The sequence below is a fragment of the Thalia democratica genome, chromosome 5, assembly GCF_965202585.1.
Source record: "Thalia democratica chromosome 5, ktThaDemo2.hap1.1, whole genome shotgun sequence".
Lineage (NCBI taxonomy): Eukaryota > Metazoa > Chordata > Thaliacea > Salpida > Salpidae > Thalia > Thalia democratica.
In genome coordinates this window covers 52,434,028-52,455,318 of record NC_139169.1, presented here as the reverse complement: position 1 = coordinate 52,455,318, position 21,291 = coordinate 52,434,028, and the positions used below count along the sequence as shown (strand labels likewise).

The 21,291-nt window shown below is 26.0% G+C and overlaps 1 protein-coding gene across 2 annotated transcripts in view; it reads left to right on the top strand.

Annotated features, from left to right (window-relative positions):
- The first annotated feature begins 1,732 nt into the window (after window positions 1-1,732).
- The window catches only part of LOC145835735 (PH and SEC7 domain-containing protein 3-like), a 38,844-nt gene continuing 19,285 nt past the window's right edge, over window positions 1,733-21,291 (top strand). For both annotated transcript variants that reach the window (XM_082943443.1, XM_082943442.1), the window contains exons 1-6: window positions 1,733-1,862; window positions 1,975-2,197; window positions 3,446-3,715; window positions 5,343-5,592; window positions 6,446-6,526; window positions 15,953-16,068. In XM_082943443.1, the coding sequence (XP_082799569.1) occupies window positions 1,999-2,197; window positions 3,446-3,715; window positions 5,343-5,592; window positions 6,446-6,526; window positions 15,953-16,068 (916 nt within the window). In that variant the 5' untranslated portion in view covers window positions 1,733-1,862; window positions 1,975-1,998. The remainder of the gene's footprint in view (window positions 1,863-1,974; window positions 2,198-3,445; window positions 3,716-5,342; window positions 5,593-6,445; window positions 6,527-15,952; window positions 16,069-21,291) is intronic.

The following is a 21,291-nucleotide window of genomic DNA, read 5'->3' as shown; positions in this document are numbered from 1 at the left end:
TTTTTTTTTTTATATTTAATTTTCATTAAACAAAGAAAACGAAAAAAAAAAAAACAAAGTTAAACGAAAACTTCGAGTATTATATTTACTATAAAAATATAGTATATTTATTATACTTAATTAATTTCGAAAGTAAAATTTAGTTTGTTTATAAATTTACAAAAAAAGTCTGTAGTTTAAACTTAAAAAGTTATTATATTTATTTAAGCTTGATAAATTTTAGAGTTTCATTTCATTGAAATAGTTGCATTCTTATTTTTATCTACTGATAAATATGTTAAACTTTTTATTTAAAACAGTTCGAGTACAAGTTTGACTAAATTTTGTTTTAAGTAAATTTATTTTAAAACTACATAATTATTATTTTTGTTTTTAATTATGTTTTATTTGTGTTGAAATTTAATTCATGTTATATGGGCAGTAGATTGTGATCGGTATTTATTTTATGATTTTATGGCTAATGAAAGAGTGATTCTTATAAATTATTGAAATACATTATGTATATTGTTAATAAATTAATATTTTACTGTGTAAGATTACAGATTGTTCATTTTATTATTATTAACTTTATTTCATTTTTAAATTAGAAATTAGAGGTAAAAGTATAATGGTAATACATATTTTGTTGTTGTTATTATTATTTATATTTTTATTATTTTTTGAGTTTTATGCCAAGTTAAGGCCATAGGGGGGTAACCATGTTTTTTACAAGTTGATCTTATTTTATAGAGTTTTTTCTAAGCTTCAAGATGTTTTTTATCGTTTTAAAAAGTTCTAATTATTTTTTGAGATATGACCAGTCAAAGTTGGGCCCACATATAGGTTCTCTATGGGAAGGGAAAACTAAAACAGCGAAAAAAGACTATTTTATTTAAAATCTATCTCCTCCTACATTTTTCAAGCAATCTTTTTCAAATTTTCACAGTCTAATCTTTATACAATAACAAAAAAACATTACTTTGGAATTAAAAAAATTTTTTGTAAAAATATATTTTTTTTGAAAAAATAACACTTTTTTTTTAATTTTTGTGATAAATTTTATTTTTTTTTAAATTAATAAATTTCTAAAATAACCTTTTTTCCTTTTATTGTAAGGAACCTTTCCTGAAAATTTGAAGAAAATTGCTTGAAAAATGAAGGAGGAGATAGATTTTTAGTGAATTTTTAAATTTCCGAGAAAATTGACCCCAAAAAATTTGTGGTCCATACATTTATATTGGAAAATTAAAAAAAAAAATTAAATATCTCAAAAGTTAAATGATATTTTTGAAATCTATAAAAACTGGCTTGTAGTTTGTTCTTAAAGCTTTCATATAAAAGCTAAAGTTAATTTTTGAAAAAAAAAATGTTGGACCTCCCCCTATGGCCTTAATACTAAAAAATTTATATAATATTTATTTTGTTATTGATAAATATTTTTTTCAATACATACACTATTATTATTTTTTTTCTACTTACAGTATTTCTTTGTCTTTATTTTTTTTACAGAACTTAATACTTTCAATTAGATATTAGTTTATTTAAGTTTGCAGCAGCTGATTGTGAGTTTGCCTTGGTCGCAGTGATCACATGATTGGATTGTTCATGTGTTTTTTGTTATAGTGTTGGCAGGTATTTGCTTGGAGATTTGACCTTAATGATTTTCCCATACTTTGTAGTTTTAAGTGTTGATATTTTAACCTTGTGAGTGTTTGTCAAATGACCTATCACCAAGGAATTTTTTTTTCAGTCAAATAGATAGTTTTTTTATTTAATTTTTTTTGGTTAGTTCAGTGTTAATTTTAAAGGGGGAGGTAGAATTACAGGTGATGACAAATTGCTTGCTTGACCTTCATAAAATGCTTATTGTTGTAGAGGGAAAAGTGAGTCTTGATGTTTTTCTACCATTAAAAAAAGTTTTCTATTCAAAATTCTACTAAAATTTATATTACTAGCAAAATTCAACCAATTTTTTTACAATGAAATCATAAACAGGTTCATTGATTATTTTGTGTTTTAATGATGAAATCTGCACTAGAACTATATAACAGAGTTGAAGTTGATAGTGCAAGTGATACAAAAATAAATAAAGTAGTTGAAAATCAGTCTCAAAGTTTGTTAGACAGAAACCTGGAGGTAAGTGAAGCTATCAAGTTAAATCAAGAAGTGTGCATAAAAGTTTTTCCAAACCATGATGGAAAAATACAACCAGAAACAAGTTAGTTGTAGTTTTGTTCTCTATGAACTAGTATAAAATTATAATCTTTAAAGTGATTTAATGCATAATAACTGATCTTAAAAGTGAAATTTTGCAAAACTATAGCAAATAAGTTTAGTATGGTTATGAATAAGAAGTACAATACAAAATACATAACTGGTTTTTGTCATATATTACTATTAATTAAAATTTTTTGTATTATTTCATCTTTGAATTAACATTTGTTTCTTAATGTTAATAACTAATTATAAATGTTAGTTAAACTAACACAAATTATCTATGCACTGTGTAAAGTTTACAGTGTTATTCAAACAAGTTTTTAGAATAAAGTCTTTTAATAAATATAGATTGTAACTCAGGTATTAGAATTATTTATAATGATATTTAACTTAAATAAATCTGACAGTCTAATCAATACAAAAGTTTATTTTCAACATTTCATTTGTTTTTGTTGTTTTATACATACATTAAGAAATTTTTGTTTAAGTTTTGATTTTGTGTTGTAAAACCTTAACATGTTAACTTTTTACATATATTTAATAATTTCAATGCATTAATACTGTTATTGATAGAATTGTTAATTTAAATTTTTAAGCTTAACAAAAATAAACATTATTATTTATGAAAAAATAATGCCAATAACTTCTAATATTTTGGATAATATCTTAGGGAATAAAGCACAATTTTGACAGAAAAAATTAAAAAATTATAATTATCTCTTTTAAAATAAAATTAATTAAAGTATATCTAAAATGTACTTGTTTTACCATATTATTTGTTGTTTTATTTTGCAAAATCTATTGCTCTAATTGTAAATATGTTTTTTAATGATAAAAATTTTTTATTTTTTCTAATCTATAAAAAGCTACACATAGTTTAGCACTATGTGTAATAAACAGCTAGAATATTAGAATTGTTTATATGTATATTTTTGTTATTGCTAACTGCATGTAAAGCAGTTGCAGTATTGTAGTACTCTGGGTAGTATTTTGTCACTCAAGTCAGTTTTTTTTGTCTTGAGTAGAAACCTTATGTTACATCGTTTTAGATCAAAAATATTTTACAGCTCTTGACTAAATGTACAAACTGCTAATTTAAATTTAAATTTTAGGGTTGTATTTAAATAAAACAACTTAGAGTTTTTATAGTTTTGTATTTATGATTCATTCAAAATTGTTTTTTTTTTAACAATAAGTTTAAGTAAAAACATTCTTATATAGTTGTTAATACAGTGATTATTCTAAATAGATCCGGAACGTTTTACAAAAAGAGATAGTGGATTTCATACAATAGAAAAAAATAAAATTATAAATGAGGAGAAAAGTATAGCTGTAATGAGCAATTTTCATCAATCTGTGGAAAATATACAACCTCTTACTCAAGAAAAAAGCAGCATAATAAAGAAGGAACCTAATCAAAGTTTAGTTTTGAAAAAAACAGAAAGCTTGCATAATTATGTAAATCAACCTGTAAACCTTGAAAAACATGATGAAACTATTTCAGAAGTATTTATATATGGTGCGTGTAAGTTTTATCAAAAAATTTAAACTGATATTCTTGTTACAAAAGTTTAGCAAAACTTAAACATTTTAATACAATTAATTTTAATAATTTAAAATACTTAATTATACTAAAGTAATCTATTTATTAAAAACAGATTATGATATAAGGTTTGCCACACCCTTTAGTTACTCAGGCTAACTCTTGCTAGTTTGAATTTTTAGAAATTCAGACTAATTTAGAAAAAAAAAAAGCTAGTTTAAAGATTTCGTTATATTTTAAATGAACTTGAGTTCATTCAATTTTATTTTTAAAATATTTTACAGACTTGTGTACTACTATTTCATTTTTATTAATTTTACTATGTCTGTTTCAGTTAAGAGATAAAAATATTCGTCTCACTGCTAACTTCAGAATTATAAATAGAAAATAATTAGCTGGATGCAGTTGTTCTCATCATCTTAAAATTTTTGTGCACATTGTGTATATTTTTTGTACGTAGATAGCTGGATTGTTAAATAAATAAAAAAATTTTTTTAGGTGTAGCCGTATTTTACAATGGAAAGGAAACAACATTGATTATCCCTTATTTAGTGTGCAAAGATTTTTCTTTGCACACTAAAATACATTTAATTAATTATGAAAACAAAAAAAAACTTTTTGAATTTTTCTTAAGTTTGAAACTTACCTGAGTTCTTCAAAGTAGCCTGATCTTGTTGCAACCCTTAAAAATATTATTTTACAAACAATTAAGATTGTATAAACCTACATGCATACCAACCGTTTTAAGCTTGTAGTAGTAACCATAAACAATGTAATAATATTCTTAGTGAATTCTTCTTGTTCAGTATACAAAATCAGGGTTGCCACAAGGTCAGGAAAAGTCAGGAAATCAGGAAAAGTTGGGAAAAACAAAAAAAAGACAAAAGTCATGAAAATTCAGGAGAAAACGGGGTTTTTTGAAAAAAATCAGGAAAAGTCAGGAAATTTTACTAAGTTTAAAAAAAAGCCATATTTTGTCAGTTTAAATTTACAAAATTCCTTAAATTCCAAAGCCTTCAAATGGTAAAAATTTAATTAAAAATCCCTTAAAGTCAGACTAAAGTTGCAAAATTTTGGTGATTCAGGTATTTTAAACTTCATTTATAGTAATTTTATTTTTAAATTTTGCTTCATATTAATTTCTACTATAATATTTTAACTGAGGTTGATTCAGGCTGGCTTTTTTGTCTCAGAGAGTGGCAACCCTGTTATATGTTATTTTTTTTATTAGTGTTGGTTAGAAAATAGTTTTATTAACTTTTGATTGTTAAATATTTTAAACATATAAAATATTGTAATATGTTTTGGTTTTAAGAAAACAAATAGAGAGATCTCAACTGCTGGAGGAGAAGTAATATATTTATTCTTTCAAAAATTTATTTTACAAACTAAGTTTCGGTCAAAGACCTCTTCAGTGCTTAAATAAATCTTATTCAAATAGAACAATTTGAATAAGATTTATTTAAGCACTGAAGAGGTCTTTGACCGAAACTTAGTTTGTAAAATAAATTTTTGAAAGAATAAATATATATAAAATATTGTTTAATATTTTAAATATATAAGCAATATAGTTTTTAACCAAATAGATATAAATATATTTTAGAAAAACATTCAAAGTCACAAGAAACTCCTGTTGATGCAAGAAATATCATTAATAAACAAAAAATTGAGGGTGGTATAAACCTAACCAATGATAGCTTAAAACTGCAAGAGTTAAGTAAAGATAATGTTAAAGTTATAAATGAAAGCACAAACGTATCAAAGCTCACGTTAGATGTCAAGGCAAAGAATGTATCAAAAAAACTTTTTGAGTCTTATGACAAAAAAATTGCTGAACAATATTTATTTCATAAGTAGGTTGATTTTGTTATGTAAAAAAATTATTTATTGCATTAGAATATACTTTTGGTAATTTTGGACCCTGATGTTCTTTAACTACTAACTTAAATATATTTTATTAGCCTAAATTTTTTTATATTATACATATTAACATAAAGTTAGCAAAACTTACAAATATCAGCAATAAGTTAGATACCTACAATTTTATATTGCTTCTTGAAAATATTTGAGTCCCTCATAAAAGTCACGTTGCAATTTACTCAGACCACTCAGATTGAAATAATTTAGATTAGTTCCAAACTTTTTTTTGAAGAATTTAATGTTGTCTATAAAAATTTTTTTAAAATAAATAATTTTACTAAAAAGTTTTTAAACAAAATGATAGAAAATTTATCATTGTCAGTTTTATTAGAAAATTTTAACTTTACCAAAAGTCATTACCTTCTTAGTTTTCCAACTTAGCAAACTCAAACTAACTGAAATAGCTTTTATATGTTCAAAAATTATAGTAATATAATAAAAATATGCTGTTTAAACTTCTTACTTAGTTTGTCTAATACTTTTATATGTAAAATTTTTAATGTTTTTGTATTAATTAAATAAATATTTTGAATGTGTTTTAAATTTTTGATAAAAGCTTTATATTATGATTTTACGTTTATTGCTCATAATTTGATCATATGTTTTTTTTTATAAAATTGACTAATAAACATGTTTTAATGTAGTTCCTTTTTAGTTTAATCATTATCTATTTTGATCATATTATTAGTTTTTATTGTTTTTATATCTGTATTTATTTTAAATACAAGACAGCAGCTTCAAATTCTTAAACTGATTGTAAATACTTTAATAATTATTATTTGACAGTGATAAGTTCAGCATTATGGTGACAGAATATTTCATGAAGCTGTTTAATTTCCACAACAAAACTGTTGATGTTGCTTTGAGGTGATATTTACATAAACTTAAACTGTCAATTAGAATGTATTTTTGTGTTTTAAAAAATACTAGTTTTGATTTATTATAAATTATTTATTGAAGTAAAAAGTTACTAAATTTATTTGTTTTGGCATATACTAATGTTGAGTTCCCTTGTTAGGTCAATACATTGAGAAATATTAAATATATACTTGAATTAATATTTATAATGAAATAAAACAACTAATTTTTGTATCGTTTACTCAGTTTCAATGTTTAACACATATCTTCAGAACGAAATAAAGTACATAGCAAAATTTTTAAAGAATCACACAAAAAAACACATTATGACGTTTCAAATAAAATTAAATAGTTCTAATAAATTGAGAACTTTGACTTTTGTCAATTAAAAAACAATTTCAAATACTTGAATTAATAAATAGAGCAAAAAAAAAAAAACAATTTTTAAACTGAAATATAACTCTTTCTTTCAATAGTTTGATTTTTTTATAAATAATAAAATGTCATTTAAGATAAGATAATAAGTAAATAAATACATTATACATCAACCTACCACTTAGGTACGCAATTCCTAGGTACGAAATGCCAGTATGGTACGCACTTTTTAGTCAAAAAAATGATTTTTTTTAGTTTAAAATTAAAAACTAAAAGTATTAATACAAAAGGGATTATATTTCAAAATAAATTAATTCTAAAGGAACCAGAAAAGAAGTTATGAACTTACAAATTTTTTTCAAATTTAATATTTAAAACAAAGTTAACTTTCTTTACAAAAATAGCTAACAGTGCAGTTTACATTTTCATACCTTATGAGTAAAACGGGTGGGTGTCACTTTTGCACAAGGGGACACTTTTGCACGAGCGTCACTTTAGCACGAGGGGACACTTTTACACGCAGGGTCACTTTTGCACAAGTTAACAATTTTGCACGGCGACTCTTTTGTACAAGCGTCACTTTAGTATGAGGGGACACTTTTTCACAGAGCGTCACTTTTGCACAAGTTGAAAAAAAAAATAGTTTAGTTTTTTTTTTACTTTCACCATTACCCCTAACCCTTACCTACGGTTGGTATTTTTTTTTTAATGTATTTATATTATTTTTTCCTGTTTTTTTTTGATGATTTTTATTAGGTATATATTTTTTCTATCACTGTTATCACTAACCTTTACCCTCAGTCAGTATTTTTTTTTAGTTTTTTTTTGTCTAGCTTTTATTTTGTTTTGTAATTTTTTCTACTTGAATTTTATTTTTATTATCACTGTTACCACTAACCCTTCCTCGGTCAGTAACTTTTTTTTTTTATAATAAATCTTTTTATATTTTTTATCTTTGTTTTTAATTGTTAAGTTAATACTCTCGTACAAAAATGACTCTTCATGCAAAAGTGACCCTACGTGCAAAAGTGACGCCGTGCATAAGTGTCCCCTTGTGCTTAAAGAGACGCTCGTGCAAAAGAGTCGCCGTGAAAAATTTTTCCCCTCATGCAAAAGTGACCCGTTCCCGAGTTAAACATAGAAATGAAAAGTACTTAAAAGTCACAAAAAAATTTAGATAAACGAAATTAAAACAGTGGAATTATAATTTACATACCCGATGATTGAAACATAAATTTTAAAAGTATATAAAAATAAAAAAATAGATAAACAAAAATACTGATCAGTGGAATTCCAATTTACACACCCCATGATTACAAAATAAGTGTAGAAATTTTTTAAATGCGATATTAACGAAATTAGAGAACAATGGAATTGACTTTTATTTAGACCTAGATGCTTTTGAAAACATGTCTGTTAGTGTAGTTTGTCGTTTGGGTTTAGAAGATACTTTTTGTTAATCTCCAAGTGGTTTTCAAAATATTTTGAAAGTTTTTAAGAGGTGAGTATAGCTTCTCCAGCCTTATTAACTCGCGGGTCAATTTTCCTAGAAAAAATTGCTCGCGGCCGCACTATTTAGAAAAAAACCTTTGAGGGTCGCTTTTATTTAAAAATAAGTTCTAGTAATCAGTAGAAAAATGTTATATAGGATCAAAAAGATGATAAATTAAGCAATATTACAGCACTAGTAAAGAGAGTATTTACTGAATTAAGAGCCAAACTGTAAGTTTTTATTAGAAAACCTACAATTTTTATTGTTTTTGAAATGTATATTTTTTGCTTAAAAGGACCTTGCGGGCTGCAGATTTTGACTACGTGGGCCACAGTTTGCTTACCCCTGTTCTAGGTTGACAGACTTTGTGTAAATGTTATCAAGAATATTGGTAGCTTGCAAACTTTAGGCAATTTATACAAATACCAATTGGCTCATCCTTATCTGACTTAATATTTTATTAAACATTTAATGATCACTAATTTTTAAAAATTTTATCACACAATTTAGTAAAATATGATCAAATAAATGTAAAAAAAATTTTAATTATAAATTAGTAATTAATTAAATTTGAACATTTTTTTCCGGTGCATAACTTATTTAAAAATATAACAGAATACATTTCATTTTCCTTAAATTTATTTTAGTACTTTCGTAGTAAGGCTTAAGATGTTTCTTCCACCCATGAAAAAGTAACATCATCTATAAATTTAGTTGTCACTGTGGTAGTGACTACGTGGGAAAAACATTTCAAAGGTTTCATGTAAAAATCGATCAGCATCGGCCGTTCGGAGAAACCAAGGAAAAAATACTTCTCGGCGATTGGGCATCATTTGTTGGACAACATACAATTGTATTAATAACAAATTGAACAGTAATCTTTCTTTATTACACTAACACATGTTTCTGTGTGTTAACGGGTTAACACACTTCAACGGAGCTATGTAAAAAAACGGCCGGATCCGGAACCCGATCTATTTTAAAATTTAAGATCTGGCCAGATATGAATCCTATATGTTTAAAGATATATGTAGTTTCAATAGAAAACAAACTTATAATATTTAACTATTATAATACCTTTAATTAGTAAAAATTGTTTATCACAAATATTTTGTAAAAAAAACACAATATTATTTTTAAGTATTTTATTTGAACACTAGGAAAAAGAACGTTGTAAAAAAGTCTACCTATATGAAATCTGAATTTCAAATGATAAATTTAAAGCTACTTGTACGACTAAACTTGAATTTTGTACCTTGTTTGACGTAAAAGAAATTAAAGGTTACAATGCTTTATAAAACAATGAACTTTTTTTTTAATGATAAGCTTTACATTATACATTTATTTACAAAAGTTCGAACTATAAGATTTACAATAACTTCCTTAGCAACTGTTTACATATATAAAAGTAAGTAATTTAGTATTAGCAGCTACTCATATCAAGGCCATTAATCTACTAAGAAACCTACTCTTGTTTTTTTAAATTGCCATGAAGAAATAAAAGTTTTTCGCCGGTTTTTGGAAGCAATCGGTTTCGCCTTTGTTTGTACAGTTTACCAGCTTCTGAAAATAACCTTTAAGAGTAAACAGAAGATGGTGGTGCCGAAATATACCTACTTGTAAACTTTGCAAGATAAGGGGATTTTTTCTTACTTAATATCCACCAAGACAGGAGTTCAACTTCTTTAACTTCTTCAGCAGATAAATTTTCTTCATTCAAAAAAAGTTTATTTCTGTCTCAATCTCTTGATTTAACCGAATCTTGTTGCTCACTTTCGTAAGTGTTTGCACTTGTTTCCTATTTAAATGTAGTTAAACGACAAAAAATTTTAGGAACATCATTTTTAGGTAGTTGACCTTAGGTTTACTGCTTATATTAGGTTTATTACTTTGACCAGTCTCACAACAACTATGATTTTTTACTTCTGATTTCAGTAGCCTTACAACCTTCTGTTTGAGATTAGCAGGAAAAAGTCGAGTCAATACCATGAATCAACAGCTGTCGTGAGTAAAAACAAGTCGTTATCATGAAGGTTTATTTGTTTGCAGTTCTTGATATACATATTGTTTATTGAACGATAAAAAAGCGCTCAGAGAGTTTGGTATAAGGACCTGGTGTACGAAAAAACCTTTCGGTTATCGAGTCGTACACCACATGCTTCTACAATTTATTACGAGCTAAAAAGTTGAATTTTTTAATCTGAACTTTTAAACCTAAAGAAATAAAACAATAAAATGAAAGAATAGAAATGAAAATTAATTAAGTTATGTGTTAACTTAAGAAAGTTTTATTCATAATGTACTCAAACCTTTCTTCCAAACCTTAGTATAGATAAAGATAGTATAAAACCTTCTTTAAAAAGCCCCTTCAATATTTTTTGCCAAGGTAGGTTGCTAAGGTTCTAGAGCTACTTTTACTGGTGGACTACTAGCTTTGTTATTAAAAAATTTTAAGTACTGCTGCGGGATTGCACTTGACAGCAATGTGTTGTTTTTAATACACTGCTGCGTTACTACATGAAAAGGTTCGAGCAGTTCATTAAAGAGGCTAACAAGTTTCAACTCATCAGCTTTAAGAATATTTTCGCCTTTTGATTTTGAGTTTGTTGTTAGCCACGTAGTTCTGGAACCATGTTTTTAATTTTTCTAGTCTTTTCAGCATAAGACAGTTTAAGTTCCACCTTTTTTCAACATCTTGCACAAATAGCAAGGCTTTTTGCATTGACACTGATCAACCTAAAGTGACCTGTATTTATTTTAGTTTCTCGCACGCTGTAGAATAATGATTAAAGTGGTCAACAGTTTGACGGCCTAGGCTATTAACAGACTTGTGTTATTTTCTGAAAACAGTGAATCTTTAATTATCAGTTGAAGCGTGTGAATGAAACAGGGTGCTGAAAAGGATTCTAACAATAATATCCCACCCTTCATGTTAAATGCATTGTCGCTTAGAAAAACGTGAATGCGATTCATACTAATACCCAAATTTTCAAGTATATCCTTTATGTTAAAATAAGTATTAAAGCCAGTGTGAGAAACTTCTATTTTCTTACAGTGCAAACCTCAGAGTTTGTACTTAAAGCTTTCATTCAACCAATACGCTGTTTAAGAAAGGTTTGATGTCTTTGTCTTCGAATTTGTCCATATGTCACTCTTAAATGACAAAAACGAAGCTTCTGATGACTCAGTTTGTATTTTATATTTAAACTTTCATAAGTCTGAGGAAGCATTGTATCAGTGAAGTACTTAGTAAATTAAAATACATTAAAGTTTAAATGTATGTTTTATATTAAAAAAGAAATTATTTTAAATTTGTAAATAGAACTAAACTAAAGAGTCAGTAGAAGATTATAATCTGCAAAAAACTTTAAATTAACAATTCACTATTTTTATCACTATGGATGTATGTTTACAAGAAATGATTGTATTAACTAAACTTAAATTAGTCTGTTTGCTTGAATAATTATATATATATTGAGTCTCAAAACACATTAATCTAACTATATATAACTCAAACAAGCTGATCGCGGAAAACAAAATCTTTTCAATCTAGCTGGATCCAGATCCGGGCAAATATCAGCTAGGATCCCGCCAGATCCAAATCTTTTAAAAAAATTAGAATCCGTCCGGTACCGGATCCAAGCAAAAAAGAAACCAATTGCGACGCATGTTATGATTGTTAATGGGTCCGAAAAATTTGTCATTGTCAAAATTTTTTTTTTCTGACTTAAACACTTTTCTTTTGAGCCAATTAAGGACATTAAAACATTATTGACATTAATATATGAATAAAAAAATGCTTAATAACAAATTATACAGTATTCTTCTTTTTTTACACTGACATATGTTTCTGTGTGTTAAACGAGTCAACACACTTAAACTGAGCTCTATAAAAAAATGAATACTAATAAATTTGTTATTATCATATATTCCAATAAACTTGATTTGCTAAGATCTTTTTTAACATTTTATATCATAAATATTATATTATAGATATTATACATGTTATAAATTTAGGTTAGTATAAGGATTTTTAAAGGTCTTGCTTAAAATAGTTAACTTTTTGCTTAAATTAATATTTTGAATAGTAAAAAATTGCTTATTAATAAAAAACAAAGCTAAAATCATGTTTGATCAAAAAAAAAAACTTTCAGAACTAAGCAAAAACAGTATGGAGATATTAAAGAAAACTTATGTAAAAAGAAAACAAAGTTTTTGAAAATTAAGTTGCTTAAATTACCTAGTTTTTTTTATGTACTACTTTATTAGTTTTTTACTAAAAGACTAATATTTTTGATAAATTTATATTTTAAAAGTTAATTATTTAGCAATTAAATAAGTATTTTACTTTGAAAAAAGCAACAAACTCAAAAGAACAGTTTTTGAAGATAGTTTTATAACATAAAATTTTAGAAAAAAAAATTAGTTTAATACAGTGCTTTCTCGCTAATCCGGTCCTCGCTAATCCGGTTCCTCGCTAATCCGGCCGGTTTTAATCGAGAAGTCGACTTATTTACTTTAGCGTTTAATTTCATTTTACTTCGAAAAAGTATTCAATTTACGTTTTATAAGTATGCAAGCAATATATTGTTACGTCATAATAATTATTATTTGTATAATCTTAAGTTTTTTTTCATACTTTTCCCGCTTAGTTGTAACAAACTTGTTTATTATTCATTTGCAATTTTTCTGTCTTTGCTAAGCAAGTTACACTTTAATATACTACAATCAACATATCTGGTCAAAAAATGGATATGATAGCAAAGAAACGAAAACGCGTTCAACTAACAATTGAAAACAAATTAAAAGTTTGCGAAATGGCAAACAATAATGTGCCTAAAGCTGTTATAATGAGCCAGTTTAACATTGGTATGTCAACTCTAAATGACATTTTGAGAGGCGAAGAAAAGTTCAAAAAGTTTAATGCCGAAAAGGAGGAGTCCATAAAATGGTTTATAGAAAGTCGATTCTTAGAGATCTTATATCGCAATCAACTTTCACAATTAAAGATTTTTAAAAAATATCGACATGACAAAAGTTGTCGACACCGTTTCATCTGCTTGGGGTATAGTAAAGCCTTCTTCCATTAGAAACTCATGGAAGAAATTAATGCCATTACAGCAAAGCTCTTCCATGCAAAACATAGACCCTTCAGAAAAAACTCAAGACAACAAGTTTGTACAGCAATTTGCGAGATTAAATATCACATTTACAGAAGATGATATTCAAAGATGGATGAGTTGCGATGGTCCTGGATATGAGCATATGGACGAGCAAGGAATTGTTGAACTGGTTACTTGGGATAACGAAAAAGATGCTGTTGAAGTTGTTGAAGATGAAATTGGTGTTTCCCAGCCTTCTAAGTGTCCATTTTCTCATGCTGAAGCCATGCAGAAAATGGACGATTACTTAGCTTACTATCGTTTCCAACCAAAAGCCACAACTGAAGATGTGTCAGTCTGAAATTTCGTGAGTTTTCTGCTAAGAAACGAGAAAGCACTGTAAAACAATCTTCCATTCTTTCTTTTTTCAAAAAAAAATCTTAATTTAGTTAAAGTGTTAACAGTGTAGTTTTTTCCATTAATTTTGAACTTATAAAATTTTGTTTCGTTTAGTTCTGTCTGTTTTAATTCTTTTTTCTTTTAATAAAGTAAAATAAATTATATTAACAGAAATTTTATAGTACGTTTTGTTATACACATTCATAATATAACTAAGGTAGATAATTTGTAAAAAAAGCAATATTTTGTTCTTATCCGGCCGAAAGCAAATCCGGCCGTATTTTCAAAAAATCTTGCCAAACTTGGCCGGATTAGCGAGGAAGCACTGTAGTATGATTTAAAATTTTTTAAATTTTTCAACACTTATGGTTTTTACTTTCACCCAGTTGAGTCGCTTGAGTTTGTGACAACTCTTCTTTTCAGAGGACAGTTCTGTTTGAAAACCAGAACTTTATTTTTGATAAATTGTCTGCACGTACAGCTATGTAATTTTGTATACGTATTATTGCAAACCTTTACAAATTCACCTCTTAATAGTCTCTCCATTAAGTAATTATGACTCATACTGAAAAAAAAAAATTTCTACATATACACAGATTAAAAAATAAATTATGGATCTAGTTAAAATTAGGAAGTAATTTTAAAAAGGTTTTCAATAATATAGGTACATTTTTTAATTTTTAGAACAATATGTGTAACAATTTGTCAAAAGTAAGGTTCTTATTTAGAACTGCACTCCTCTAATGTATTATAAAAGAAGTTTATGTATTTATCTCTTGCTTTAAGTTTCAAATTACTTCAAATGAAATCTGTTACAGTTTGACATGCTATTTTTTTTTAATATTCGGATAATAGAAAATTTAAATACAAATCACTCATATTAAAAGTTAAGATGGTTTATTAATTAACTTCGTTTAGTACATAGTCAGAGTAAAGTTAAAAACTGATAAAATTATTTACTACAAATTTTAGCTTAGTATAAGGATTTTTAAAGCTCTAGCTTAAAATAGTTACGTCATAAAGAGTTAAATTTGAAAATCTGAGTAAAGTTTTAAAATAGAATCAAGTTAAACTTAACAGAACTAAAGTTAAAATTTAAGATAGAGTTAATAGAATGAAAATATTTAAGACTGAAAAAGTTTTACTCGAAACGAAATTAAAAAGTAAAACATTACAAAAAGAGACCACATTAAAAACAAAAAATTGTGTATCGTTTTACTTTTTAATTCCGTTTCAATTAAAATTTATACAATCTTAAGTGTTTTCATTCTATTAATTTTATATTAAATTTTAACTTTAAATCTATAAAGTATAACTTGATTCTTTTTTAAACCGTTACACAGATTTTTGCTTTTGATTATTTACGACGTAATTATTTCCAGCTAGATATTTAGAAATCCTTATACTAAGCTAAAATTTATAATATACATACTTTTATCAGTTTTTAGCAACTTTACTCTGACGATGTGCTAAATGAAACTAATTAATAAATCTTCCGAACTTTTAAAATAAGTGATTTATATTTAAACTTTCTTATAAATTTCAGTACCAAAGCAAAACTTTTTTGAATATAAAATTTGCTTTTGTTTTTATTAAAATTTTAAAAATTTATTTAAATTCGATAGAATGTTTTACAGAGTAAGTATTATTAGTAATCTTAATATTTGTTTTTTTTTTTATTATATATTTACATTAGCTTGTATAAAGATAATAGTTCAATTTTTCATATAAATGGTAAGTTTAAAGTCACAACCTAAACCTAAGCTCACAATCCTTTGAAAATTAATAATAAAAGTGTTTTTTTTTCTAAAATGTGCTGTTTCGTTTGACAAATGCACCCGATTTTTGAACTAAATGTCTTTTATCGAAAATGCAGTTTTATAAAAAAATACTTCTTGAAAAACTTAAAAATGTTTTTAGTTTTTTTTCTTTTCAGGTGAAGAATTGCTCCAATACACAATCCACTCGTCGTCATTGTTAAAAACTAAAATATTTTTCTATAAACAAAGAAATAACTACATCTTTAAAATTTTGTTTCGTTTATAAAACATGTTTTTAATAAAACAGGGAGTACTTCAGTAAGGTTGATCTAATAGGTGAAACACATGACAAAGACTTGCAGTTAGAAAAGTTTTCAAAAAGATATTGTGAATGTAATGAGACAATGTACAGCAACGACTCTGGTCTGTTATTTTTTGGTTTTGTATTGAGCTTATATATGTTAGTTTGTAATAACTTAAAGCTACTGGTTGGTAAAAGCTAAATGATTTCGTATATGAAGTTGTTATAAAATACCAACTTTTGTTAAACTAAAAAAGTAGTTAGTGAAATATTCTTTTAAAAATATTGGTTAGGAGTTACTTCTTATTTTTCTTGTTATGTCACTAAAATAATATGTTACTTAGTGATATAATTTAGGACTAAAAGTATATTGTTAAAAGTATTTACATAAAGATTTTATAAAGAGCTTCTGTGTCATGTATTACAAATCATAACTTTTTATCTTAAGCCAGAGTTGCCACACACTTAAGGAAACTTAAGGAATTTTCAAATTGTAGAAAATCTCAGGGCAGTTTTGATTTTTTCTAAAAATTTCATATAAGTTTTAAGATTTTAAAAAAATCTCAGGGAAAGTTTTTTCTAGATCTTAAATGAGATTTAGTTAATCCAGTTTTAATAATTTTTTCGAAAAAACTATTTTTTTTGGTTTTCAAGTGCTTATTTAAAAATTGTTTAGCCTTGCAGCTAGTTTTTCAATATTCTTAGAATTAATATAGTAGTTTTTTTTTAGTTTTAAATTTATATTTATCATGACTAAAGTTAAACAAAATCAAACAGTTTAGAGGTATAAAAGTTGTGGTTTACTGTGCATTGAAAATTATTAATAAACTTTTTATTTTTAGTTACTTATGTAGTTTAAAGTCCTAAGAAGTAGAGTTAGGATGTGCTGCTTATACTTCAATTCAAGATTTGCTAAAAAATAGGTTAAGTTTCTTACATTTTATTCAAGTCATTTCGCAATGAATGTAAACTATTATATTTGCTATACTTTAAAAAGTTAAAACAAGAATGACTGTTGGTCTCCTGTTTTAAATCCGGCATGTCTAGTTGGAATGGGTAAAGACCGTAAAGAATTTTACAAGGTTGGTCTAACAACTCGTCAGCATGAAGATACTAAAGGCAAAAGAGGGTGATAGCAACATTAATCAATACATTGATTTGTTAAATTCTTCCAACACTCATATACTTTTTGAAATTTTTTTTGATGAAAATCACAGTTTAGACAGCTTTTATTTTGACTCACTAAACATCCCAAACAAGTATAAAAAATTAACAAGAGACCTTAAGGCTGTTTTTGTGCTTCACAATGGCCAGACAGTGTTGAACGGGGCTTTAACTTAAATAAGGAATTGATATTAATCAATATGGTAGAGATGACAATAAGGTCCCGAAGAAAGATCGAATATTATCTATATGCAAACAGTCGAAAACCAAGCACAGTGGAACTAAGTTTTGCCTTGTTAAAATTTGTAAAATCTTATAGGGCCCAATATTTGGCATATTTTGAGCAACACCGCTTTGTTAAGATGTTCCAAATAAAGGTGATGCTATGAGCAACTTAGGAGAACAAAAAAATAAACTAACAAAGCAACTCAAATGTTTGAATGAAGACTATGACAAATATACTGCAGATGCCAACAAACAATCTGATTTCGAAGCAATGAAAAAAGTTTTAGAAAGGGAAAAAGCTGCTAAGGATAATGCTGATAAACTTAAAAATGAAAATAAAACTATAAATTCAAAGATTGCTTACCTAAAAAAATAGTAAATATTATAGACAATAGATTTTTTATTAGGTAATGTGAAATTATTTTTAGATCAAAATTATGTTTTTAGTTATATAAAATAGATTGTGTATGAACATCTTAAACCTATTAAAAAAATAAACTTTTTAATTTTAGATTATATTGTATCAGTTGTTAAGTATAAGTTGTACTCTGATATGAAGTATTTCTTTAGTTAGTTCTTCAAACTTTATTTATCAGGTTTCTTACAGTAATGTTAAGCTTTTAAGTTTTGTTTACTGCATTCAGAACAGTTGCTAGGAAAGACATACGTTGAAGTTATCATATATGCATTTAAGTGAGAACTTCATGTGGAAGTTATTATTATAGAATAATTAAAGTTTGACAATTGAAATGTCAAAAAAATAAAACTATTTTCTATTATGTTGAAAATTAACTAATAAGTTTAAACAAAATTATGCACAGATTTTGTTTTTTAGTCTCAATTTATTTAACCTTTTCACATTGAATTTTTGAAACAGATTTTTCATAAGTTTAGTAAGCATCTAATGCAGAAGCATACACATACAACCTTCCTGTTATTATTAAAGAAGAAAAATGAGCATGAGATATTAGTAATTTGCGCCAGAAGCAAAAAAAAACTTTTAAAGATTTGAAAAAAACTCCGGGAAGTTTAAGGTAAATCAGGGAAGTTTCTGGTCACTCAAAGAAGATTTTTTGACTCAAAGAGTGGCAACCCTGTTAAGCAATAAATGAAGTTGTATATTTTCTAAATAATTATATATGTTTTTGCTAGTTTTGCTTAATGGATTATTTTTAGTTTTTCATTCGGTTTTTTGGTGGTGTTAGCAATAGTAATGGCAGTTGAATATAATAATTTGTTTATAAATGAGTTTAAAATTGATATAATAATGAAAATGTTATGGTTTTTTTACATAAGTAATCTTGCTTTCACTTTTATTTTACCACTAGTTTTCTTAGTTTAGGATTGACAAAAGTATGGAATCCTAGAAAAGCGTAGAATCTGACAATCTAGGCAAAAATAAAAACCTTGAATTTGGTTAATTTTGAAAAAAAAAACTGGAATTTGATAAATTTTGAAAAAAAAAAACTGGAATTTTGAAGAGAAATCATAAATAAACCTGGAAAACATGAATTTTGAACTCCTATTACATGTAAATTAAGGAAATTGCGATAGGATACCAAAAATTTATCGTTAATATTAAAAAAATTCGTATCATTTAATTATTTTATTTTAGAACATACATTTAAAGTAGTTTTTCAGTATCTTCTATTGTTATTATTATACTATTTAAGACAGTTTTTTTTTTTAACTTAAGTTATCTTTTTTTACTAAAAATGGACAAAAAAAAACTTTTTCGTTTATCTAGAAGAAATTCAGAAAACCTTGAAGAAATTTACGAAAAAACTTTGGCAACCCTGTTAGTTTGACTAAGTTTTAAAAATCACGAAAATGAAATCACACTTATCAAACTCTTTTTTAAAGTTTAGTAAAAAAGCAGTTATTTTTTTACAAGCAGGTATATAAACCATATCCATGCTAACAACTTTAAGCCTGCAGAGGTTCGGCGAAAAATATTAAGAGTTTAAAAAATTAAAGATAAAAATATTGTTGTTTTAAACTTTCAAATAATTTACAACTTAGATGGTTGATTTTTTTTTTCATTTACAGTTTAGCAACAAAATTTGTTCAAGTTTCCATTAGGATACAAAGTGTAATAATATTAAGTATACAGGGTAGGTGTAAGAAAAGCACAGCGTCACTTTAGCATGGAGTGACATTTTTGCGAGAAATCATTTTAAGTATTTTGAAATGTTCATTTAAATAATGTTAATTTTTTTTTGTAATTTTTAAGTTAACAAACAAATAATCAATGTGAAAATTAGTGGTGACATTTTTCAAAGTATGGTTTTAAAATAATTATAATAAAGTTTTTACTATGAGCACTTTAAATTAAGCTGTTTCTTAAAGTTTTATAACAATAAAAGCAGTAAAAAGCTAAACGAGTTGTAAAATTCTTTATTAAGTTTTTTACCCTTGTAGTAGTGTTTATACAATTTTTATAACACATAAATATACATAAAATAAGTTTTAAGACGCGTGCATGTAGAAATAAGAAGAACTTAAAATCTTTATGATGTTCAGAGCTATACGTATTTTAGAAAAAAAATAAGTAAGTTTTTAACTTTTATATATCTCACAGTTTATTTAAAATTAACGCTTAAAGTTTAACCTTGTTGAAATTTTAAGAATCCTATAGCTTGTATGTATTGTTAGCTTTATAAAAAAAGTTAGATGTCGAAAACTCGAAAGTGAAAGCATCAAAATATTTTTATTAAAGTTATATAGTAAAATAAGTTAATGAATCTTCTAAATTTACTTTTGTTTAAGTTTTGATTAAAGCATACATATATTTTAAATATTTAATAAGTAAACTGTGTTATATATGAGAATTAAAATGTAAAATAGCAAGGTGGTCATATGCTAAGTATAAACCTGCAGTAAAAAACCTACTAGCTCTCTTGGGCGTAGTAGGTAAAAAAGCACGGTTTATTTGTGATTTGAATACAGGCTTCCAATTAAACTTGGAACTTAACACGCAAAGGTGTGAAGAATTATAGGAGGAGGGTAAAGTGAATATATGAAATTTCAGAGAATAGAAAGTGACTTGTGTGAAATAGATATAAATAATAAATGAATATAACTATATGTTACTTATGATATATAATTATATTAATATATGTTAAGTGAATGTGTGTGTGTATGTGGAAGGTGAATGAAAAATATGGAAGGTGGGAAAGCGCCAAGGTGTTATTTGAAGAAGAACCGTCGGTTGTGTGCACAGTTGTTTGAAATATCACGTCTTTTATTTAGTAATTGTTTACTATCTTCTGCTAAAATTGCCATTCGTTCAAGGTTGCATATTTTGCAGATCTTGCTCGCGCTACTGATGTTATTGTTGGCGTGGTGAAGGATGCTCCATTCCATTTCTGGTTTGGTTCCATACCTGTCAAAATAATGCCAAACGAAATCTGACAATCTTGTGCTATTCTTTTTATTTACATGCTTAAAAGTATACTTATGCCCGGTGTACCTATCTTTAAAGTGACAAGACCTGTCAAACCAATATACACTTAATCCTTATCATCATTAACATTATTATTACTTTTGTTATTATCTTCACTAAGCTTACATTTAACACGCACCTTATACACAACATTTTTAATTAAGCAGTTACCATGTAACGGACAGTTTATTTTATTCGTCTTATGACAGTTACAATTTTTACTTACATTGTTCTTGAATTTAAAACCACATTTAATTACTTCATTGTTATAAATACTACTGATATTGTTATTATTCTGGTTACTACAGTTATTATTATTATATATTATGGTTATTATTATTGTTATTATTATTATTATTATTATTATTATTATTATTATTATTTTATGTACTTTCAAAAACCTAGAAGAAATTTCTCAAAAACCAGTTGTAACCCTGCTAATAAAATAAATAGTAAGTGTTAAAGGCTTTCAAATCTAATTTTATGTTGAATTATATATTTAGAACACCAA